General features: G+C 33.4%; 1 protein-coding gene across 8 annotated transcripts in view; it reads right to left on the reverse strand.

The window, feature by feature from the left end:
- TNS3 (tensin 3) overlaps positions 1–26812 on the reverse strand; it is a 505245-nt gene that overhangs the window by 147822 nt on the left and 330611 nt on the right. For all 8 annotated transcript variants that reach the window (XM_074198249.1, XM_074198251.1, XM_074198245.1 and 5 more), the window contains 6 exons: positions 21025–21137; positions 19532–19592; positions 18996–19071; positions 3364–3493; positions 2727–2792; positions 1774–1878 (listed from right to left, as the gene is read on the reverse strand). In XM_074198249.1, the coding sequence (XP_074054350.1) occupies positions 1774–1878; positions 2727–2792; positions 3364–3493; positions 18996–19071; positions 19532–19592; positions 21025–21137 (551 nt within the window). The remainder of the gene's footprint in view (positions 1–1773; positions 1879–2726; positions 2793–3363; positions 3494–18995; positions 19072–19531; positions 19593–21024; positions 21138–26812) is intronic.

Below are 26812 nucleotides of genomic sequence, written 5' to 3' on the forward strand. Positions count from 1 at the left end.
CAGATAACCATACTTCTATGCCATTGTAGAAGTCATAGCTTGAGCCAGATAGGGATTAAGTGAAATACCCAGGACCATATTGTGTCTTTCAAAAGCAGAATTTGAAGCCAAGTCTTCCTTATCCCAAGCCTAGCATTCTGTTCCCTGTGCCACATTGGCCCTACAAAACAATAGTAAAGGGAATAAGACACAGTAGATAGAGATGAGAATGAACTCAGGAAGCCCCTTGTTCAAATCCTGCCTGAAACACAGCTGTGTGTCCCAGTTTCCTCATCGATAGAAATGAGGTAAGATAAGGACCAACCAGCCTTCCTGGATTGTAGTGAGGGTCAATTGAGTTAAAACACGTAAAGCACTTTGTAAGCTTTAAAGTGCTAAATGTTCATTAGGATGATGATGATGGTGATGATGGTGGTGCAAAATGGAATAATATTCCTTTAACTAGCTTGAGGAAATCGGGAAGGTCCCTGCCCAGCACACCATGAATGTTTACTAGCATGAAACACTTCAAACACTGTCTCCCTCCCAGGGCCTAACAGAGCTGTGATAACAATGATGACAATGATTAGAAGCCAGTCTTCCTGACTCCATGTCCAGTTCTGCTTCATCTAGCCAAAATGAAGGAATCCTGAAAGAACAGATACTCCTGTTCCACATAGACATATTTATAATGTCATATCTATAAGCTTTCAAAAGAGTATTGGCTCAATAAAGGCTCCCCATCTACTGAAAGAACAGTGGTGGGAACCATAAGTGAAAGCAGACATGTCAATCAGCTAGCCTCACAGCAACTTCCCTGCCCCTTCTAGAACAACAACATCAGGCTATCTTGCTCAATCACAAAATGTTTCCCTTTTGTTTACTACAATTCTGAGAAGAGTAATCTGATAAGTCCCTCCAACCTAACCTGATTCTCAAACAGTGATTCACAAGAGATGAAAGATAGCCTGAACTGGTTCAAAATCACTCAAAATCATCGACTGAAACTGACACCCTACTGGCTTGTTTCTTTAGAAAACTGCATATAGTGTCGCCTCATTTCTTCATTTCTTTTCCATGTTTTTAACCTGTGATACCATCTTTTATAGTGCCTGAATACAGAGCTTGCATCTGGATGAGTCAGAAATTAAAAAAAAAAAAAAGACCACAAAACCATATCTCCAAATGATAACATTAGAAAAACAAGGTTCTGAAAATAAAAACTAAATATAGGGTGTCTCAAATGTCTTAGTGTAGTTCTAATCTATTAATGCTTAACATATCTCTAATACTTTTTGGAACACCCTGGATATTTGGTTCACTGGGTTACAGAAGGAATGATAATCCATTACTTAAGATAAAGCAGACCATGCTGTTTACATAAAAAGGAAGGGAGAGTATTTTATGGAATAAAGAGACTCAGCAATTTACAAACATGCAATTTTAGGATAAATTCCTATATATGCTTCATTGACTGACTGCCCATTATTTACAGCTTTGCAAAACTGACCGAAATCCAAGCAACATGTTTTTCACGAACTCTCAGAAATCTATGTGTTGCAATGGCTTCTGGATCTCGTACATACAATGACATTAAATCTTCTAAGTTTGTCAATAGGCACTGGATCTGTTTTGGTTAAGGCATTGAATTCTTTCCCTTTTCTGCTTCTTTTCAGTCACCCCATTTATTATATCCCAATTTGAATTTGAATCCCAATCTCATTTGAAGATCTTTATATAAAAGCATTTACACATAAAAGTTTTTTATATAAAATTTTTTATCTAAAAACTCACCTTCCCCATCAGGACTCATATTTTCATAAGAATCCCATCGGATCAGAGGGTCTCCAGTGTTGTAATCCACAACCACTCCATGATCATTCTGAAAATGTTCAGACCCTTGGATAGAGGACAAAGACAAAAATCAGGTTTCAAAAAGTGAAGATTATATTTATGAAAGAAGCAAATATTTCCAGTGGGCTTACCACTGGAAATGGTAAAAGTGAACTGATGAATCAGAATTAAGTAGCTCCTCATCAAGGTTAAGAGAAAGGGTAGGGCACATTTTTTTGAGACAGTCAAGGGAAAAACAAGACAAACCCCAAAGGGTTTGTCTAAGGCACAGAGTTTTTTATTTAATTTTGTATTTTTTAGATTTTTTTGGGGGGGGGAGTCAGTTCTTGTTGACTTTGTTTGTTTGTTTGTTTGTTTTTCTTTCATTGAGCACACATTTAGAACCAGAAAGGAATTTGAGATCAACTTCCTTATTTCATAACCAAGGTCCATAGAAATTATGACTTGTCCAAGGTCAAATATCATATGTGACAAGTTCTAACCAAATCTTCTAATTTCAAATCCAATCTTCCTCCTTGAAATTATTTTTAAAATATAAAAAAAAATTATTGTGTGATGTAGTATACTGGTTGGAGTGAACAATATCTGAAGTCTCTTCCAAATCGGATTTTGTGATATTAAAAAAGGGTGATATGGGGAAATGTAGGGAATATTAATGCTAGTAGAGAATAATTTTCTTTTAAAAAAACTTGCATTCACATTTAAATATTCTCTGATTCTGAAGGTACAAAATTCCTTCTGGGAAAGGAAGATTATTTTAAATTTCTATTTTATAATAAACTTAAAATACAAATAAATAATTTATTATAATTATATATATACATATATATGTGTATATATATATTATATATATATATAATATATATATATATATATTATCTGTAAATGCTCACGTTGTATTTTCTCAGGAGTAGCAGAAAAGACCAGTTCAATCTTCCCATAGTCAGGAAAACGATCATCTGAAATCAAAGAACAACGTAAATGCATTCAGAAATTAGGAAATGAAAGCAGAGTAAAAATCTAATTTTTTAGCTGTTCCATGCTCTATCTTTCAAAAGGGAAGTAATGTTTTCTTTCCATTACTTCATAATTTCAATAAGTTCACTCAAACCACTATTGTGCAACTTAGAGTCATGTCTGTAGCACTGAGAAATTCAGTGACTTGCTGAGGATCACACTGCCAGTATTTATTAAAAATATGATTTGAAATCAGGTGTTCTTGAAACCTAGTCCACTTTTCTATCTACTATCATACATGGCCTTTCTCTAATAAAGATCCACGTAACATTTAAAAAGAATAAATATGAAATAATTTTTCTTTTAAAATATCTGGTGATTTCTTTATTTTGTAGGCAGTATTTGACTAGATTTGAAAACAGCGTGCCATCAACAGCACATTGACATTGAAACCTTAGGAACATGAAGAATGAACCAAGAGAACAGATACTAGTAATAGTAATTCAAATTTGTGTGCATTTACAGTCAGACACCCAGTGTCACACCAGAGAATTCAGACCCTGAGAATTCTACCTTTGTTGGCATTGTCCAGATCTTCCTTCCTAAACATCAGTCCATAGCCTTGAATGGCTCCTGTGTGAAACTGCAGGCGGAAAATGACATCACGGGTGGCAGATCGATATTTTTTGTGGTAACATTTCAACTGTGTTAAGGAGAGAAAAAAAGAAAAATCTGCATCAGTAGATTTCTACTGTGGGGATCATTTCATTTTTTGCAAATTGCATGACTGATCCAAATGAAAAGTTTCCAGGCATTTAAATAAAGAGTGGGTCAACTGTTTCCAGTGATTTCATACAAATACTCCATAGTTCAGAATAAAATCTTGCCTTCTATACCCTGGAAAAGTAAGGTTACTAAGAATAGCCTCAGCTAATTTTTAAAGGTCTTCTAATAGTTACTGCCATGCCAAAATTTAATTACAATACCTTATATGAGAACTTTTGATGCTTCTCCCCAGTAGATTTTCCCCTATATATAGATTCATGGAGTCTATATATTTATCATCTAGTTCATGATTTTACATTTAAGGTGGGTCTCACCTAAGTCATTCTAAACAAATAAAAATTTACTGTGTTTAAACCATAACCAAAATCTGATCATCCTTTAAAAATTTTTAAAAATATATTTCCATTAATTCACAAAGGATGATTTCTATCCTGAAAAAATGAAACATAATCATTTTTCATAATAAAAAAACAAAATTTTATGAATGCCCATATTCTCTCTCTGAGTGCAATGATGTGGACTGCAATCCATCTATACTTTAATAATCTATTTTTCAACTATTTGTTAATAAGATTTGTTACACTTAGCCAGAGTAGTTATTCCTCAGGCAAGACAAACATATTTCATTAATAATTACTGATAATCTTGGTTAGTAGTTGTTATAATAATAATTGAAGGATTGAAAAATGCTTTGCAAATATTAATTTATTTGAACCTCACAACAATTCTGAAAGGTAGGTAGTTTATTATGCAGATTTTACAGGTGAAGAAACTGCAGCAGAGTTTAAGTGACTAGACTAGGGTCACACAGCTAGTGTCTAGGACCAGTTATGAACTTAAATCTTTCTAATTTCAGGTCTAGAATTCATCCACTGTGCCATCTGGTCTTGGTCACACTTCTATCTTGGTAGGACTTAGCAATGGTTATTAGTCCACTGAGATAACCTTCAATGAATCAGCATCTCTGCCATGTCATTAGACAGATAGGGTTTTCCACATTCTAGAAAAGATTTTCAGGAGGTGTTTGATAAAAAAGTAATACTCATGCATACTTCAGACAAATATGCACATTGACTGTAGAAGAAGAAATTATATTAATTGCCCCAAATTGTTCAGTTTCTTTTTTTTTTCCTTCAGGGGTTGCATGCTTATTAATGTCAATCATATAACATTATTTGAATAAAATAGAAAAAATGAATGAGTTTAAAAAATTGGAAAAAAATTCTTAGCACTAATCATGGGGCTACCATATGCACCCTTATTCAAAGATCAAACTTTGATTAATCTCAAACAACTTTGAGAGAACTTTGGTCAGTGCAATAACCAACCATAAGGACACAGGAATGATGATGAAGGTTGGTATCCATTTCACTGGAGAGAGGTTAATGGATTCAAAGAACAGAATGAAACATGCATTTTAATTTAGAATTATTTTGTACGTGAAATTTTGTTTTGTATTATTATTCATGTTTGCTACAAGAATTTTTTTCTTTCTATATTTGGAAGGGAAGAGATGGTATTCTCTTGAAAGAAAAAGAGTGTCTAAAAAGTTTTTGAGAAAAGGGTCATCAAAGTCATTTTAAAAATACAAGAAAAACAGAAGTAAATATAGACAAGTGGGGTTATATGCTGAAAGTGATACATGTAATATATACACATATGAATGTTATTGGATTCTTTATGTACTGTAATAAAAAAACAAGGAATGCATAATACATATTCATAGTCTTATGTTTAATTTTTCTCTTTAATTGTGGAAATATTTAGTTTATTTAGTGTATAAATTCAGAAATAAATCTTTATAAAAATGCGCTTTTTAAAAATCAGTTTCCATTCTTAAGAAATATTTTAAGTTAAAAAATGAAGACCATTAATAGTAAGATACTGTGATTCATGTTGACGAAATACACATCTAACTATGGGTGTATATAAAATTCCACATGACAGTAACAGAGCAGACATTGCCTTGGGTGATTGGCTTCAAGACTATGGATAAAGGGAGACTATGCCAACTCTAAGGGTGGGGCACTTGTTTACAGACAGAATCCCTAGCAGACAAGAAAGATTATTTAAAGAATGGGTGAAAAATTTTAAACTTGGCAAATACAAGTCATTAACACCCCCCCAAAAAAAGATCAACAGAGAAGAATTCTACAAAAGTACAGTAACACTACAATTACACAGAAAATCCAATTTATTCAGGGCTCTACTGAGGAATCTGTGACCATCTCAAAGGGCTTAGACTGGAACTTACATTTGATGTATCTAATAGAGTACAAACACTAATACCAACACTACTTTCCTAGTCAAGAAAGCCTTAAATTACAAACTTTAACTTTATTATTCATATTCCTTAGCCAATCATTTGAAAAATATCAATTCTTACTGAAAAATTTCTCTTGAATAGTCTATCTATCAGATCTATTGAACAGGATGGAGTTTATTACCAAGAGATCGAGAATATTATAAATTGCTAAATAAATCATTTCAACTACATTAAACTAAAAAGTTATTGTGCAAACAAAACTAATGGATTCAAGATTAGAAGAATTGCAAGAAACTGGGAAATAATTTTCACAGCCAGTGTTTCTGATAAAGCATTTATTCCTAAAAGGAGAACTGAGTTATATTTATAAGAATACAAGTACCATTCTAATTGATAATAATCAAAGGCAGTTTTCAGGTGAAAAAATTAAAGCTATCTATAATCACAGGAGAAAATGTCCAGAACATTGTTGATTAAAAAAATGCAAATTAAAACAACTCTGAAGTTCCACCTTACACCTATCGGATTGGCTAAAATGATAAAAATGGAAAATGATCAATGTTGGAGAGGATGTAGGAAAACTGGGATACCAACACACTGGTGGTGGAGTTGTGAACTGATCTAGTCATCTGTAGACCAATTTGGAACTATACCCAAAACAATAAAACTATGCATATTATTACAACTGCTAAATATGATTATCAGTTATTATTAATGAAATATGTATGTCTTGCTAGAGGAATAACTAGTCTGGTTAAGTGTAAGAAATCTTAACAACAGAAGGTTGCAAAATGGATTACTGAAGTATATTACTGCAGTCCACATCATTACACGCAGAGAGAGAATATAGGCATTCATGAAATTTTATATGCTGAGTGAAGTCAGTAGAACCAAAACATTTTACACATTAATAGTGACATTGTGTGATGATCAATATGATGGATGCAGTTCTTCTCAGTAGTTTAGTAAGCAAAGACAATCCTGAGAAACCTAATATGAAAAATGCCATCTACATCCAGAGAAAAAAATTGATGGAGTCTGAATGCAGAACAAAGTATACTCTGTTCATTTTTTAAAATTTATTTTGCATTTTTCTTTTTCTTATATTTTTCTTCTTAGTTCTGATTCCTCTTTCACAATATGACTAATATAGAAATATGTTAAACATAACATAAACATGTTAAACATACATGTACAACCTATATCAGATGATTTACTGTCATGAGGAGGAGTTGCAAAAGGATGAATGTTGAAAACTATCTTTGCATGTAATTGAAAACAATGATGAATTTTTTAAAAAGAATGGTGACCAGTAAAAAAAAAATTCTTTTAAAATAAAATTAAAAATAATTCTTGAACCTACAACATTGCCATTTTCTTTAGTCCAGGTCATCATCATTTCAAGAAGGCTGCCTCCTAATTGATTTCTCTGCCACTTAGCAAGTAATGCCCCATCTATTATCCTCTCCTGCTCCTACTCTAACTTGAGCCTTTCTAAGGAGTCAGTATGGCATTTCATGGTCCTATAATCATGTGATGGATCAGTCATGTAGCAAGAACTCAAGATAGAAAAAAAGACAGCCAGCATGTTGCATTAGTTTCATACAAAATTGTAGGAAATCTTGCCCTTCCCCAATTGTCTTAACCCATCCTTCCCTTACTCCTTCTTCCCCAACCTACACACTCCCTGGGTGAGGGGGCCCAAACCAAAGAGAACTGGAACTCTTGGGGGAGGTGGGAGGGACTCAATCAGTCTTATTTTGTTCAGCAGAGTTGGGGAGGGTGGAAGGGAGGGACCTGGAAAATGTATCAAAAGCAATAAAATTTTGGGATATTTAAAAAAAAAGTAGGAAATCTAGGAGGAGTGCTTCCAAAACAAAGGGAATGAGATCTATTAAGGACTTATAGGAAGAGATAACCAAGCCTCACACAGAATGAAAAAGCACAAATGATTTGAATCTATATCATTGGAGTAAAGAGATGTCATTCTTTAGCTATCCAGAGCCTAAATGTTCTAATAGTTTGACTTGGATTTGTGTACCATGATATCCAAGACCCAGTGAGCTCATTACATTAAATAGTTTGAAATTAGAAACTAAAAGAAAGTCATAGATTAATCAGAAAAGATATAGCATAAAGTCACCAAGTGTTATGTAAGATGGATAAGAAATTCATATAAAGCTTTTAGAAATCTGAAAGAGATCCAGAGACCAGATTCAACGTGTTGCTTCTCATCTTGGTGTCTGTCATCCAAAGCTTGTAAACAGGTTTCCACCCAGCATTCCAGTGAGAAAATTTTTATAATCTAGACGGTTCTCCATGGATGTGAATCCATACTTTTACTATTATTCCATATTACATATCGATGTTTATCACTTTTGTTCTTTAATTAAACTCCATCCTCTTACTCCCCTAACTTGAATGTATTATGGATAATTTCAAATTTATTTCTTCCTGCTAGAGACTCAGACAATTCATAGGGGAAAAAATCATAGAGTCAAATTGGGATAAAAATAACCTAATTCACTTTAATTTACAAATGAACAAAATGAGTTTTTCAAAGAGAAAAGTAACATCCCAAGTGCCAAATGCCTTTTTGATGGCAAAGGATTCATTCCAAGTTTTTGTCTCTATCTCTAATCTTCTTCTCCCTATACCATGGTGGCCTCTATATTGACCCTATAAATTTTGTTATTTGTACAAATTAGAAATAATTAACATAATTCTATTCCATGAAAGACACTTCAGTATAGTGATAAAGGTCTGGCTTTGACATTAGGAAGGTCCGAATTAAAGTCTAGATGGTAACACATCTCTTACTCTGAGCAAAGCACTTGACCTGTAAATTGCAAAGATAACCTGCATTGATAGAGGGAGTGTCCTCAACTGAACTCCATAAAAGCTGTTCAATAAGAGCATTTTACTGGAAGGTACACGTTTCTTAAAAAAAATAATATTTTGTGACAACAGAGAGCAAGTGGGACTTTGAGACTATCTATTTGTTTAAAAGCTATATGTGGATGGATAACCTATAAATATGCACTAAACATATAAATGCTTCAGATCTGATATTATCCCCTAATTCAGTTAGTCAGCTAGCTCATCACTTCCTTTCTCCAGGTAATCTGAAAAGGAGCAATCTGGATTCAGATGTTAATTGTACTATTTATTTAGAGAAGTGCTGGTAAATATTTAACAAAGATTCTTTTTTTAAAAAGTGTATACAACACCTGATAAACTTCAATTTGCATCATTACTATTTTCCCCATCACTTTCTTAAATCAGCCAAACAATAAATAAAGCCCTGATTTATAGCATTTCTTAATTTCTGAGAGTGAAATCTTCACAATAAATATTTAACAATTGGATTTTGTGAGCCCATATAATCTTTTCCATTATATCCCAGTTATTACTCAAACAAATAATTCCATCTTTCTGAATCTTGAATTGGCCATCTGCAAAATAAAAGTACTTAGACTAAAAAAAACCTCTAAGATATCTACTCTTTTATCTTTCTGGATTCTAATATGCCTTTCATTTTAACAAATCATATATTTTACCTAACTTTGGTTCTTCCTGTGCTATTAGCTAAGAGAAAACTAATCTGTGTTAATATATTTATATACACATGGTTTTGTCCATATAGACCACATAGAGAGAGATTTCTGCCCTATTTTACATATAAATGAAACCATCTGCAACTGGAGGGTTGGAAGAAATTTTGCTAAAATGAATGAGAAAATTAAGGTATAAAGAAAAAAATGACATTCCCAGATTTCTCAAAAAAAAAAACACGCAAATTTTCATTTTGAATCTGCCTCACATCAAGCATCACAGAAAGGCCAGAAAACATACCTCAACAAAGAAGACTCACTGTAGGATAGCTGTAGGATTTGGGTGGTAAATCTATAAAAAAAACATTTTCACTCCTTGAATGTTTTCCAAATTATAATCCTTGCCAAATATTTTATGAGGTATGAACTGTTATACAGAGAAACACTGTTTGACTGAACTATGCCTTTTTTCTGGCTTATTTTTTAAAGTATTCACTGCTCTGTATCCTCAGCAATATGTTCCATGCAATCTGGAAAATACATACATACTTATATACAATCTATCTATGCAGAGATAAATTGTATGTATGTATGTATGTATCAAAAACCAAAAGAACTATAGAAGTATCATTTTAAATATCAGGCATATGATTTCTATATCTCATATTCTTCATTATACATTAATTTGGTGATCTATTTTATTTAGGGAAATGACATTCTAAGGTCTACCAGAAGGGACTGCATAGGGAGTGGTACCACCAAATTTCTCATACCACCCTCCAAATATGTTGCTGCTTTTAGGTGAGAGAAATGCTATCTTGATGGGGGGAGGGCTGACATAATCTTTTTTTTTTCTCTTGACTTCTCCCCTAAGACTCCTTTCTCATATAAAATGCATTCCCATGAGGAATATATGGACAATAAAAAATATCTCTTTTTGGAAAAAAAGTAAAGCACTTCAACTTATTTCAAATAAACAGAACTTTATCTGGATATATGATGGAGAAGGGTAAAAGCAAAAAGATGTATGATTTAAAAAAAAACCAGAGATGGGGATAGTAGCCTGACCAAAGTAAGAGATGAATGATGGTGGACAGCCGAGATAATCCATTGGGATACACATGATATCAAGAGAAATGAGAGACATCTCAACATTTGAGGTAGAAACCTTATGTCAAGGTGGATATTCAGGATAGGTAGGCAAGAATGGCTTACTTATATAGTTCACTGGAGGGATTACCCTCATTAGAAAAGCAGTCAAGTAGTACTGAGATTGGAGTACTGGATCCCAAGTTAGGAACCTGTATTCAAATCTTGCCTGAGCCACTTACTAGCTAAATGACTTGAAGCAAGTCATTCAATTACTATTTGTCTCAGTTTCTTTATAATAGTACCTACCACCCAGGTAATGCTATGAGGGTAAAATGATAAGTTTATAGAGTTTTCCTATGCTTATAATACTAGATGTATGGCAGCTATTGTTGGCATTATCAATTATGATAAAAATATTATTATACAAAAACAACATTTACCAGATTTTTCACTGTGATGGGGAGGGGGAGGAAAAATATAAAACTCATAAACTTCCAAATGGATGAATATTGAAAGCTATTTTTGCATGTAGCTGAAAAATAAAATATAATAAAAAATTAAATTAAAAAAGGAAGATATCACAAATCTATAAGTTTTTGTTTGGCAGATCTTCATTAACATACTAAGTGCCACCTAATAAAATTACTATATCTTAGCTCTCCTTGGAACTAACATAGAAGGTACTTAAAATAGTTATTGTTTTGATATGAATTGTTGAACAAAATAAATTGTACAAAGAGTATAAAAGATTTGGCATAAACAAGGTGAGATAAAACTAGGTGGAAATGTCTATCCAGAAACTTTGGCAACAGATTAAACAGATTTAGGATTCAACAGCTCAGAGACCAAACCAAAAAGGAAAGACAGAGAAGAAAAAAATGACCCAGGATAAAATTATGATCATGATGGAGTGATATGAAAACTAAGGAATCTGATGAGAAACAATCATTCAGGTAGAACAAGTAGATGAGGAGACAAGGACTGAAAAGGTATTCAGAAAGACAGGAGGAGAAGAAAGCATTAGAAAAATAAAGAAAATCACAGAAGAAGGAAAAAGAAGAAGATAGAATTATGGAATTTAGAGATGATTAGGTAACCAATGAAAAGCCAACATCTAGAGTGTTATGGTCAAAAAATCTAATTTCTAGGGATAGAAAAATGAGTGTGTGGTAAAGTAGTAGTGGTGCTGACTATTCTAGGAGTGAAAGGGAGGAAACATATAGATGATAGCTTAAGGCATGGTGGGAATCAGGGAAGTATTTTTTTTTTTTGCAAGGCAATGGGTTTAAGTGGCTTGCCCAAGGCCACACAGCTATGTAATTATTAAGTGTCTGAGACCGGATTTGAACCCAGGTACTCCTGACTCCAGGGCCCATGCTTTATCCACTACACCACCTAGCCGTCCCATAGGGAAGTATTTTTTAAGAATTAAGATGCCTAACCATTTTTATATGTGGCAGGGAAGGACCTAAGCAATAGAAAAACACAGAAGACAGAAACTATGAACACAAAGCAAGGAATTAATTTTCTCAATAATATTTTGTAACCAAATTATCTCTTAATTACAAAAATTCATGACTTTTCCTCTTCATTCTTCTACAACTTTTCCGTCTTTTTTGACATTCTCCTTTCCCTTCTCCCTACTTTTCTTTTATTCCCTGCTAACATTTTGTCTTTGCTAACTATTCTCTCTTACTTGTTCTATCTGACTATTTGTTTCTTATTGGACTCTTTTGTTGAATAGCTCTCTACAACCAACCTCCTACATTTCCATATCACTCTATCATGATAGAGCCTTAGCTATACCCTGGGTCATTTTTTTTCCTTCTCTGTCTTCTCTTTTTGGGTTGGACTCTGAGTTGGCAAAATACAAATCTGTGGGTTGTTTCATCTGTTTCCAAAGTTGCTGGCTAGATGTTTCTATCTAGCTGTCTCAATTGTATGTCAAAAACACAATTTGTCTACAATTAAAGCCAGAATTTCTTTCCCTTCTCTAACCAGATCTACACCTAAGCACAACAAAAATGCTCACATCATTTAATCCTCTAGACCTGGCATTTAGGAATAGAAAATAAATTTTTAAAAGAAGATGATAGGAGAAAAGAGGGAGCTCCAGATGGAAGAATTCCTTTTCATCTTTTTTTTTAAATTTAGTTGGAATAATTTGTTGATGATATAGAAGTTTGAGGAAAGAAGATTGGTGGATGTGTACTTTTTCCCACAGTGAGACCAAACCCCAAAAATGTTTGAAGTTATTGACTACACCACAGGTAGAAAGCTGGCTCCCCTTGAGTAGAATGACAATTCTAACATCTTTGGCATTTTACTCTCACAAAAAAAAAATGTGTTCTTTCATTTCAAGTAAGCTTTACCCCCATCCCTTAAATATTTTTTCCCAAATGACTGTGAAATATATGACCAAAGACAGATTTCACCTTCTATTTTAAACATACACACACACACACACACACGTGAGTGTATGTGTATGTGTGTATGTGTGTGTGTGTGTGTGTGTGTGTGTGTGTGTGATATCATTTGACCCTCACAACCCTGTTAAACTCATTTTACAAAGGAGGCAGCTGAGGTTGAGAGAGGTTAAAGGACTTGCTCAGAATCATATAATTACTAAGCTTTTATGGCAAAATATGAAATCAGGTCTTTCTGACTTCAACTATAATGGTCTAACCATGTCATGATCTCCAAAAGCTCTTCCAGATATAAGATTCTATGAGCAGCTAAATTATTATTGATTAGATAAATGCAAATTAAAGTAACTCTGAGGTACCACCTCAGAGGAAAATGGTAAATATTGGAAGGGATGTAGGAAAACTGGGACTCTAATGTATTGTTGGTGGAGTTGTGGACTGATCACACCATTCTGGAGAATGATTTGGAACTATCCCAAAAGGGTGATAAAACTGTGCATATCCTTTGATCCAACAATACCTCTAAATGAGTCTGTATCACCAAGAGATCATAAAAAGGGGGGGGGGAAGATGCACATGTACAAAACTATTTCAACCAGCTCTTTTTTGTGTTGGCAAAGAAATTAAAATTGCAGGGATGGTCATCAATTGGGAAATGGTTAAACAAATTGTGATATATAAATGTAGGAATACCATTGTCTGGAAGAAATCATGAGTAGGTGGATTTAAGAAAAACTGGAAAGACTTACATGAGCCGAGTGAAGTGACCAGAAAAAAGGAGAACATTGTACATAGTAACAGCAACAATGTATGATGATCACCTATTAAAGACTTAGCTCTTCTCCGCAATACAGTGATCAGACAATTCTAAAAGACTTGTGATGGATAATGCCATCTATAGCCATAGGAAGAACTATGGAGTTTGAATGGAGCAGACTAATTTGTTTTCTGCTTTTTTTCTTTCTCATTTTTTCTTTTTGTTTTGATTCTTATTTCACAACATGACTACTATGGAAATATGTTTAGCATGATTGTACATGTACAACCTATATCACATAACTTGCCATCATGGGGAGAGTGGGAGGGAAGTGAGGGAGGAAGAAAAATGTGGAACTCAAAATCTTACAAAAAAATGAATGTTGAACACTATCTTTACATATAATTGGAAAAAATAAAATAAAATTTTTAAAGGAAAAAAAGATTCTATAAGCAAAACAGAGTTAGTTTGGATTTGTGATGTCATTATCCCTTCTCCTCACTGATTAATGACCAAGATGAGGCTCTTGAGAGATATCAGGTTTAGAAACTTCATCACAATTATCAAGGTGCAACCAAATGGCTGATCACCAAACAGATGATGAACAACACTCTCTAATATATGCTGGGATGGAGATGTAGAGCTTGACATCCTTTTACTGGGTTTATACTTGAAGTCTAATCACTTTCTTAAATTTTCTATTTACTGATTAAAGGCAATAGAAAATCATATGAGTCAATGAGTTTTAGAAATGCAGAGAGGGTTGAGGTAAAAAAATTTGCTCTGATGCTCCCATTTCCCATTATTTCCTGCTAAACACCTTTTTTTAAGGTGTATGTTGTAATGTATAGTTCATTGCCTCAGATGTTATGACCACAGTTTTCTGGATGTTGAGATATTCAAAACCTCCAAATGTAATCACTGCAATTAATGAGGTTACTGAACCACATCCTGAATCAGACTAGGAGGAGGTATGAAAAAAAGAAGCTACTTAACACTATGGGATGAAATATTGAACTCTTGGTTCAGGATCTTGGCAAGAGGCAATTTCACTCTCAGTTTTGGAGATTATCTTACTTTTCTCTAATTAATTATATGCCAGTTCATTTTCTTCTTTCCCTTCCCTTGTTGACTCTACATTAGTCCTTGTTCAGAATACAATGTACTGAAATATGAGTTCAAAGCAAGGGCAGCCTCTATACTTCTTTCAAGTTTTTTTTTAAATAATCATGAATTGGAGGTCTCTCCTTTGAGCTGTTTATCCCTGTCCCAAGAACAGGAAGGGATTGAGAGGTCTGTAAAGTGAGTGAATTATCATGAAAATGATACTTATTGTTCCTACCCATCCCACCTCAAAATATCTTCAAGATAAGAGGAGAGGGGTGAATACTGGGGCATAAGAGATTAAATAAAAACAGGCACAGATCTGGTCTGGAGCCATCAAATGAAAGGGAAGAACACAAAGGTGTTAGGATGGGGTTTCTAACTTAATGAGGCGGTCTTATTAAAGACAAAATGAGATCTGTAGGTTATCTAGAAAGTAGAGATAGGCTTTTCAGTCAGTTTAACTGGATGATGAGGCTTTCAAAGTTTTCAGAAAGAGGGAAAAACATGCTACTATTTAGTAGGAACACAGTAAGAAGAGAGAAAAGAGAAAGGATGGGGATGTGGTTGCTCAAAGGTCATCATCACTAGGAAAGACAGGGACTTTCCTGGGGAAGAGTAGAGTATAAGCTCTTATCATGAAAGGAAGGTACCCAGATGAGTCAAGGACCCTAAAGAGAAAACATATCTAAGTGGAAGGGAGATAATAAAAAGGCACAGGAATGGTTTGGAAAGATTAAAAAAAAAAACAAATAAAACCAAACTTCCAACAAACTCCTTGTGTCCTAAATGTGAGACTTTCTGTTTCTCCCCAGAATATTTTTCACTGAAAAGTTCCCATTATCCCAAGAACTTTCCTGCTTATGGACGTGATAAAGGCTCTAAGTCACCCTTCTCCACTGATAACAATGTTGAATAATAACACTAAACGGAAAATTCCACAATTAGCTCATTAACAGTAATACAGTGATTGCATTCTTAGAATATGAAAGAGCTGCCACTAAATGCTCAAAAGCAGCTTTACTGACTAGTTAGTCTTGCAAAATATAATTCTTTCACTTGAGACAAAATTTAGAATGTTGTTCAGAAAAATAAACATAGATGTTGTGCAATGGTCATTGATTTTGTATATATATTTATGATCTGCTGACAGCCTCAAGTCAAATAGCACTTTCAGCACAAACAAGACTAAAACAAGATGAGCCAAAATGAGGGCTCCCTGGGGTCACTGATAAAAAAAAAAATTCAGCTTTCCAGTTATTACCAAGCATCAACTGGTATTTCCCAGCCTGCCCCAAATGTTTCCATGAATTATTTATAATGTCACTTAAAAAACAAAAATCTCAGGTATACACTACAATCTGGACATACAATATATACAATATAATGCTCCACTCAAATAATATTTGAATATATATATATATATATATATCTTTAGTGTAGTCCGTTGTGAAAGGCAATTGGCCAATACAGATACTTCACGGCTCACTTTCAAAATTATTTTTCTGTCCTTTCTTACAATTCCTGAGTCCTATGGATTTAATTTTCAGAAACCACTGAATATTTGTCACCAGTCAAATGTATGATTAGCTTCAGTGCCAAGCACTCATAACCAGATTGAATGCCTCCTTTGTGAAATATGATCATTCCAAAGCCCAGAATGAAGGGCTAACTGGCTCTCATAAAATGATTAACACATAAATGCCCTTGAGGAGAATTAATACTATGACACAAACCAACAAGGAAAAAAGAATATAAAATAAAATGTGACTCCTTAAAGCAGAGTGGTTTTCTATGTAATGAGTATGTCTGTTTTCATTCTGTAACTACCTAATCTTAAAAATCTCAATCCATATTTAAAATGTAGAACACCACAGCCAAATACTAATTAAATATTAGTAAAACTTCTTAAGCAATACTACTAAATAGTACCACCTCCATCATCATATTTGTTATTGACTTGAATTTAAAAAGAAGAGTGCTAAAGATGGCATACACTACATTTCTAGTTTGGGGGAACTCACTGAATTGATGACACTCTAAGAGTCCTTCAAGTTATAAATGTGATGATTTTAAAATTCCAAAAGAAAACTTCTGTCACATAAATAGATTAACCTGGCCACAGATGCTGGGGCCACATGGCTTAGGGCAGGGTCATTAAGGGAAGAAAATTAATGCAATGAATGCTTCTCTCTCTGCTGTGCCAAATTCTACATTTTCATCCCCATATTTAGTTCATGGTTGGTGGGCCACTAATCATAACTTGTGTGTTAAGTTTTCATTTATTTATACACGAAACCCTGATATTTATAATCTTTCAGAAAATAGCTAGGTTAAAATTTAATTTGATATTATTAATAAAAGGTATATGCAATAAAAACTTTAGGGGACATGAGTATATTCTTTAAGAGAACAGATATTTACAAGCACACCAGTTATATAGTTTATAAATCAAAAACTAATTTCAAATTAGTCTTAATTATTCATTATGGCAAGTTCTTTAAGAGACCTTTCCTGATTGACATTGAATGAATGATTGACAAAATAAGTGGCAAAATCACTTAATTAATTACTTTTGAGAAAGCTATTAAAGTGTTTTCTATGTCTAAAACAATTATGCTAAGTTCTGGGGAAATAGAAGAGAGAAATTATCTAATCTTTATTAGCCACATTCATTCAACTTGCAATACTTACATGAAAATAATAGAAAGCTACACACATAAAAAAACTATATTAATATATTTAGAATGTCTAATTATCATTGGCTATTTAAGGCTGAAATTTTCTTTCATTAGCTCATAGTATAAGCTCTACACACACATATAAATATTTATATATCTACACAAAAATACATATATATATATGCACATATGTAGGTATGCAAGTAATTATGTAGGTATTATAAGCTACAAGTCAAAAACAGTTTATGTCAGAGTAATGAAATCTCATTTTTCAATTGAAATAATTTATGGAAAATTAGTGGAAATGAGTGGGAAAAAGATACATTAAGAATATCTGATAGATGTAATAAAATTAATTCTACTTCTTAATATAATCATAATGTTCATATATGAATTGATTTGTATGTGATTTTAATTGGTCAGGACCAATGATTTCATGGGACACCAGGTATGGAAATTATAATTACTGATGAAAACTGGCATATTATCTGTAATTTATAGCCCTAGGGAATCAACCAGGACAAGTTGAAATTAGGACCATGCTCATGGTCATGGAGCCAATGAGTGTTGGAGGTACAGCTTGAATCTAGGCTTTCTTGCTTTTCAAGTCTTTTGCTTCAGTGAATATTTATATATGTACATATATGTGTCAGTCAATCAACAAGTGTATGTTGTGTTTATTATGAACCCATATGATTTATTGGTTTTGTACACTGCTTCCAATGTACTTTCCACACCCCATCTTTCAAATTACTTTCCATCTTTGAAGTTCACACCAAACAACATCTTTCTAAAATTTTTCCATGATCTGATCCCCTTCCCTTGCTTCCCTAGTCAGAAGTCATGTCTATTTTCTCAGTCTCTGCTATGTCAATTTTTAAAATACTTTGTGTGTTTTTTTGCAAGGCAATGGGATTAATTGACTTTCCTAAGGTCATAGCTAGCAATTATTCAGAGTCTGAGGTCGGATTTGAACTCAGGTCCTCCTGTCTCTAGGGCCAGTACTCTATCCACTGTGCCACCTAGCTTCCCCTTGCTATGTCAATTTAAAGGTCTCCCATAATGCCTATTACTGTACCACTTCACTGCCAAGGATAAAAGGTATTTGGAAGCATATTAATGACTCAATTGGTTTATAAACAATTCAAGATTGGGGAATTTGTCTTGTTCATTTAGTCTCCTCCAAAAGTGCTTTTTTGGTATATAGATGATATGGAGTTAACTAAATAAGTCTACCTGCATAAGGTCCAATAATTTACCTTAAAAATACAAACATATGGATATTTTTTATGTTTTGGGGGGGTTAATAATATAACATTTAATGTAAACTTAAGTCAAAGTTAGATGCCAATGTAATGATGAAGTCAGAAGTAAGTTTGTTTTTATCTCTTTAATTAAAATAATTACTCTGAGAAAATATGTCAAATGCTCCATGTTAAAAGGTACTTTGAGTTATTTTTGTACATTCAAATAAAAAGTATATTGTTTCATGTTTATGTTAGCAGTTGGAACATGAACTGAAATCTTAAGAGCACTTACCATTATGTCTCCCTTTAGGAGCTGGGCTGGTTCAATGGCAATGCAGACTTTGCTTTGGTTTTCTGGACCAACATTGCTAAATAAAGAAAGGACATAAACACTAAAGTGATCTGAGGTCATGAAAACCTTCTTTTCCTGGTACTTTGGTTGCCAGTTGTAATTCAGATCATTGTGGATAAAGGAAAACTGAAACAAATAGCATCATTCTTCTTAATAAGTGGGTCTCAATTGTTTAAAAGTTGCCTGTATTTTTATCTTCTTTCAAACCCTCTCATTCCAAAGTTCTTATAGAAATGTATCTCCAGTCCCCACGTACTTTCCAACAAGTATAAGCCCTCAAAGAAAAAAGATAGGCAGAGAAGAGGGAGCACAAGGAGGCCTGGATGAAGAGATCATTAAGGACTTTGTTGAGGGTCATTTACTTTTGACTTTCCCCGGGAAAGATAATGTGTAAGTAAAGTAATCTTTTGCATGCCTTCCCAAAAATTCCCTCAAGAACTGAAGATATTCACACATCAAAGATCAGAAAGACTTACTAGATTCCTGATGTGTAGACTGGCTGCATTGCTTGGTAGAGCTTCAAAAAAGGTCGGCAAACTGAAAGAACCAAAATGTTTGAAAGGAAAATAAAAATCAGACTTATTTGGAAAGAACTACAGAATCATGAAAGTTAACAAGAAAGGTTGAAGAATAAGAACTTATCCCAAGTAGGGAAATTTCACAAGCCTTCTGCATATGTATACAGAGCATTTTTTCCCAATTGTATAACAATAGACTATGGAAGAGGGAATGAAGAAGGGAAAGGTAGCGCCATGTCCTGGAACAACATGTACAAGACAGAGGAAGGAGGGTTTCCAAGGTTATTTTCAGATGGGACCAATGATAAAAAGGGTGGAAGAAAGTGTTAATTATCAGTCAAGAGGGGTGAAAATATTATAGCTTATTAAAGACAAGATTTTTCATTACCTACATGAACTCTAAGCATGAAAAAATTTTATAATTTTAATACAAACATGGAGGCACTAATATGATGAAATTGGGCTCATTTATACCCACCTTTGGCCAGAACTCCTTTGTAACCAAAAAAAGTATAAAACTGTTAAGATAGCTGTCTGGGAACAAGAGGTCAATATATGGCCACTAAGGAGAACATACTGAATTGAAAAAGTTCTTACTTGGGCTTCATGTTACTGAACTAATTTGCCACAAGCATAGCTTACTAATTAACCTTTCTTTGCCAGAGTTCAGCATCGGTCACTGACCTAATTCTTTAGATGAACAAGCAGACCAAATCAAAAAGGCATAAAAGGAATGGAGTTTTGTTCACATAAGTTGGCACCAAGAAAATAGGCATAATTCCCAAGGATTTGATTCTGGACACTAACCACTTGAACCTCAAAGAGCAGAAAAGTGAGAATTGTTTTTAGTTTGAGTAAAAGAATTCCATCATCATACATTTCAAAGAGCTGTGGTTTTACTAGTGGGATTTACTCATCCCATCAATGCAGACTACAACCCCTCCTTGCTTTATTAAACAGATTCTAAGGATTTTCTGGCCAAAAATAAAATCATTATCTGGCAGCCAACCTTCTGGGAATAAGCCTCTTAAACCTTTGTTGGACAAGTTATTGTAATGAAGAGTTGATTGCCAGACCCATGCTCAAAGCCTTCAGGATTGGCAGGAACTGACTGAGTATACATTTAACAGTCATCCCTTTCAAGAGCTCAATTCATCTCCACATAAAAATGAAGAATCAAATGGGGTTTTAATGAAGGTCTACCATCTGTTTGTTTGTTTGTTTGTCTATATATCAATGATTTCATTGTAAGTAAGGAACTACCCCAACTGTGCAGATTGACAACTTTTATGAACTCACAATCTTTAGAGTATTATTGGAAAAAACAATGGGATTGCCTATCATAACACAGCCAGAATGCCTGACTTTCCATTGCTTATCTCAACATACTTATTGCATCTAAAAAATGAGTAATAGAAGCATCCTCTTAGAAAAGGTACCCACCCACTTACCTCCACCTGTATCAAAGTTGGGGATTCCATGGAGAATTACAAAGTGCAGAAAAAGTGGTGTGGTATTCATCTTCACAGATCCTGAGAGAAGACCACTCAGGAAGTGAACATATCTAAAACAATGCAATATTCGAACTAGTTAAAGAATGTAGTAGCTTTCAAAAACCAGGATAAAAGGGGAAAACTTTGGGAAAAAAATTGTCTCTTGGCATGACAGAGAAAGCTATAATATCATAATGTCTCATTCTTCTTGCAGTTGTAAACATAAGTAAATTCATCTGTTCATTCAACTGGAATTCAGTGAAATTCAACTTTTGTCTGAAATATATGCCTTTTTCAACTTCTCCATAGGATGTGTCATAAGAATACTTCACTAATCTTCTGTCATTATCAGTAATCATGTATATAAATGAATTTTTAAATATCTGACCTTTATTTGCCTGAGCAACCAATTTAAGTGTATGTTTGTATATAATGTGTTTGTATATGTGGTGTATATATATATATATGTTTGTATATGTGGTGTATATATATATATATATATATGCATACCTATGCAAACTAATTGGGACAGAAATATTTCTTTTTTTTTTTTAGGTTTTTTTGCAAAGCAAATGGGGTTAAGTGGCTTGCCCAAGGCCACAAGAAATATTTCTAATATAAATCACACTCCCAGTTTTATTAATACAAATGTATGGAAATGATTAGTAACTTTTTCATGAAGACTCAGTATCAGTCATATTAAGATGGATAATTATTGTTGAGATGCCCTAAGTTATGTATATAGGACTCTACTGCCTACACTGGAAGCACTTAGTAATGTAGTAAAGAGAGAGATGAAAGTAGAGTCAGGAAAATCAGGGTTCATATGCAGACTTAAATACTTCCCAGGATTTGACTCAATCTTAACCATTTAACTGTAATGTGACTCAGTTTCTTCATTTGTAAAAAGAAGAGACTAATGACACCTTCCATCAAAGATCATTGTTAGAATAAAATAAAATTTGTAAAATTCTCTGCAAACCTTAAAGTACTAAAAACATTTATGCTGCTTATTGTCATTATTAAATGACTCCTTTTTTATTAGTTTTTATAATATCATCTTTGGACTAAGACATTACTGGTAGATTGAGAATAATCAACAAAGGTCAAAGATCACTAACTTTGTTGGGGATAGAAAAGGCGCCCTTCAGAAATACATATCATAGCCCAACTCTTAATTTACTAGATTTAGGAAGTCTTATGAGGCTTAGAGAAGACAAAAAGTCTGTGGTTGAGCAGCTAGTAATGAGAGTGGCTCAATTACATTATTACATATTATATTAATTATATGTAATGATATATTATTCATATCATCTTAATATATTATGTAATGTTGAATGCTAGAGTTTCAAAAATTTGTGGCATGTATATGTATATAGACACTAGCTAGCTATGAATGTTAATATATTTCTATGATAGTCTGCCAATTTCAGTTCCCAGTAACCCATATGTCATATTGAAACCTGATAGCAAGAACGATTATCAGGAATTTGAAGAGAAATATAAGGAGAGAGAATCATCTACATTATAATATTTTACATGGAATTATCACATTACTTAATTTCCTTTAAAATGCTCTATCAAAACAAAGCCCTAGTAACAAGTATACATTTTAGAAAAACAAATGCCCACTGGCTGCGACCAAGAATGTATGACTCATTCTTCATATGTATTCCATTCCATCTTGGTTAAATGGTGGGAAGCATTATTTTTATTTTAAGTTCTCTGTTAACATGGTTGTTTGTACAATCTAAGTAATTCTGTGTTTAAGACAAGGTCAGGGAATTCTAGAATTCAGAGGGACCATAGGAATGATTTCATCTGATGAGAAAACAGGATTTTTCAGATATTTGGCTTTACTTGCCTGAGCAATCAATTTGTGTTTGTGTGTGTATGTGTGTGTGTGTGTGTGTGTGTGTGTGTGTGTGTGTGTGTGTGTGTGTACCTATATATGATAACTATTTGGGATAGAAATAGTCTAATATAAATCATACCCAATTTTATTAATTCAAATATATTGAGAATGATTAATCTTTTTCATGAAAATTCAGTTTCAATTATATTAGCATGAATAATTATTGTGGAGATGGCCTAAAATATGTATATAGAACTCTCTGCCCCTACACTGGAAGCAGAGGGGAAAACCCTTCCTACAGGATCCTGTAAGGTGGTCAACCAAGCTTCTTTTTCAATATCTCAAATACAGGTGATTATGGGGTTATTCATCCATGCTTGCATAATTCTAACTAAAGTCCTTTCAGGAAAGTGGCTGTATTTTATTATATTTCTGATACTAAACCCAATTGTAATTTTATTATATCAGTTAGTCAATTTGCTTCTTCTTCATTTTATAGTAACTTTCTAGCACCAACAGCAAGTGAAAGAAGTCATTTTCCTAGTCTAAAATTGTACATAGACCTACTTCTGCAGGCAAGATTCAGACCAGTGGGAATAAAGAATGAGCTTTTGCATTTAGAAAAATGGAAGCTTATAATAGTACTATTTAACTCTGTTTTCCCTAAAGAAGGAGGGGGAAGGGGGAAGAAAATGTTTTCTTAAGAAGCTTTGAAGGAACTGTATTACCTCTGGGTAAATCATATAACTTCTCTGGGACTATTTCTTTATCTTTGAAATAAATGAGTTCATCTAAATGATTCGTAGGTCACTTTTACCTCCCAAATCAATCATTTAAAAAGTACTATCTGACCTAGAAATAGGAAATCATTTTTCTTTTCAACAATGAAAAATTCTTAAGGATCAGCAATCTCTGCTATGAAAGTCAGAAAGCTATATCTCTTATACCCAGAATATTTAAAAAAAGGTATTTGTTTCATCACAAGGATAGGGGAAATTCTGCTTTGATTTAAGGAACAGTATCAGGAAAGTACCCATTAGTGCAATGGTAGAATGTGTGGCTTTTTTTAACAGTGAAGTTTCATGAAGGGAAGACAAAGAACTTCTTCTCCCGAACCACCTTCAATAAGAAGGTAGTGATAATAAGTAATGAAAAAGAGGTAAGGATTTCTAATTTTTAGACTTTTCAGTAAAAAAATTCAAATTAATTTTCTCATAGAATCTAAGTCATAAAGGATTCTTCTTTTCTCAAGTCAGTTCACAAATATAGCTAGGTGATGTAGTGGATAAATTGGACATGAAGTCAAGAAATTTTGAGTTCAAATTCTGCCTCAGATACTTTCTGTCTGTGCAACCCTGATAACAAGACATTTAAATCACTCAGATTCAGTTTTCACCTTTAGCAAAATGGAAATAATAACTTCAATCATACAGGATTGCTGTGAGAATCAAAACAGTTAATATAGCACCTTAGTAAATGTAAAAACATGTAACTGTTGTTATCTCTATTGTTTTTTTAAAACACTTTTATTTCCAAAAGGTTTACAAAAATATTTGAAGTACAAAGGAAACTTAGAACACAACCCTTTGTCAGAGGTAGAGTTTTTTTTTAATAAGTCAGTTCAAAAAGCATTAAGCACTCACGTGCAAGCAATATTGCTAGGCAGTTGGAATAAAATAAAAAAAGAGAACATTCAATGCCTTCATAGAGCCTTGGTAAACCTTTTGATTATATGTTATTTGCAAAACTTTACTTTCTAGTTAATAAATCTTAAAGGCCAATTATTTGATCATACTCAATTTGTAAGGGACCCTGGGGCGGCAATATTTTAATTCATTTCTGTTTTTTTCTAAAGATGAGATTAGATTTCCATTTTTTAAAATCTCTCAGACCACTGGCACTTCAGGCAAGTCTATTTCTATGACAGCAAGAATTTAATTTAATGCAATTCAATGCAATAAATCTTTATTTATTTATTTATTTATTACTACTTGCTACATGCAAAAAATGGACATTGTGAATTTAAAGACAAAGAACAAGGTCTTCCCATCAAGGTGCTTCTTTCTACTGAAAGGACATACGGTTATAAATATACAAATATAAGATCATTTGAAGAAAGACAATGTTAGGAAAGGCTTCATGAAAACAGTGCCAACTAAGCTGAGAGAAAAGATAAGAATTCTAAAAGCCTGAGATGAGAAAGATGAAGTTTGAAAAACACTAAGTGGGTTGATTGTTCCTGTGAAGGACTTGAAGGATAATGATATGTCAGGAAAGATAGATTCAATTATATATAATTATTTATTTTTCTTTTTTGAAGATGGGGGCAAGGCAATGGGATTAAGTAGCTTGCCCAAGGTCACATGGTTAATTAAGTATTCAGTGTCTGAGATCAGATTTGAACTCAGGTCTTCCTGACTCCAGGGCTGGTGCTCTATCCACAGTGCCACCTAGCTATCCCTCCTCTTACATCTTTTGACAATTAACTACATCCTTCTGAATATACTTTTCAGCTTCCATTATAATGATTGCTAGATGGTATTGATTCTGTCTCTATAGCATTACTTATTTTCTCCTTTGTGTCTACTCAGATGGTTACCACCTAATTAGGGGTCTCTATGCCTTCTTTCTGGTATTCTTACAAAAGCCTCTAACAAATCCCCACATAGATTATATATCTTATCTATTTATATCTTTATGATCAATTTTTTAACTTTTGTCATCATCCAGCTATAGCCTTCCATCTATCTATCTACTTATCTAGCTCCGTATCTATCTTTAGCCATCTTCCTGTCTACTTATATGTCTTATCATTAACATTACTCATAGGGATGACAAAAAACATAATTACATAAGAGACTCTAACTGTATATCTCATTATTAGCCTGTATATATAGAATTATAGATTATATTGACATAGATGTAAAAATAATCATCTTGCTGTTATTGCACTAACAATAAGAAAGATCAAAAAGATTCTATTAAATAAGACAATAACTGAACATTAGCATAACTTCTAATATTGCGTGCGTGCACGCATGTGTGTGTATTTTTATGTGTATATGGTTTGGGGAATTTTCTTTATTTTATTTTGTTCTGATGAGAATGAAAATGCAAAGAACAATTAAGATTAACCTTTCTCATATGAAAAAGTGTTCTAAATCATTATTGATAAGAGAAATGAAAATTAAAACAACTCTGAGGAATCATCCCACACCTATCAGATTGGTTATTATGACAAAAAAGGAAAACAATCAGTGCTGGAGGGGACATGGAAAAACTGGGACACTAGTGTATTGCTAATGGAGCTGTGAACTGATCCAACCTTTCTGGAGAGCAATTGAAATTATGCTCAAAGAGCAAGAAAAATGTGCCTACCCTTTGATCCAACAATATCACTATTAGGTCTATATTCCAAAGAGATCACAAAACAGGGTAAAAAAAAATCCACATGTACAAAAATATTGATAGCACCTCTTTTGCTAGAGGCAAAGAATTGGAAATTGAGAGGATGTCCATCAATTGGGAAATGGCTGCACAAATTGTGTTATAAGAATGTGATGGAACACTATTGTATAAGAAATCATGAGGGATGGGACTTCAGAGTAGCCTGAAAAAACTTGCATGAACTGATTCTGAGTGAAGTGACTAGAACCAGAAGAACATTGTATACACTAACAGCAACATTGGGTGATGAGCAACTATGATGGACTTCTTGTTCATCCCAGTATTATAATAAAAGACAATTCTAAAACACTTGAGATAACAAATACCATCCATATCCAGGGAAGGAACTGTGGCGTTTAAAGCTTACTATCTTCAATTTTTAAAAGCTGTCTTATGTACTATATTTTGTTTCTCTCTAATGTTTTTCCCTGTTTTGATTTGATT

Source organism: Macrotis lagotis, chromosome 8, assembly GCF_037893015.1.
Source record: "Macrotis lagotis isolate mMagLag1 chromosome 8, bilby.v1.9.chrom.fasta, whole genome shotgun sequence".
In the NCBI taxonomy this organism is placed as follows: Eukaryota; Metazoa; Chordata; class Mammalia; order Peramelemorphia; family Peramelidae; genus Macrotis; species Macrotis lagotis.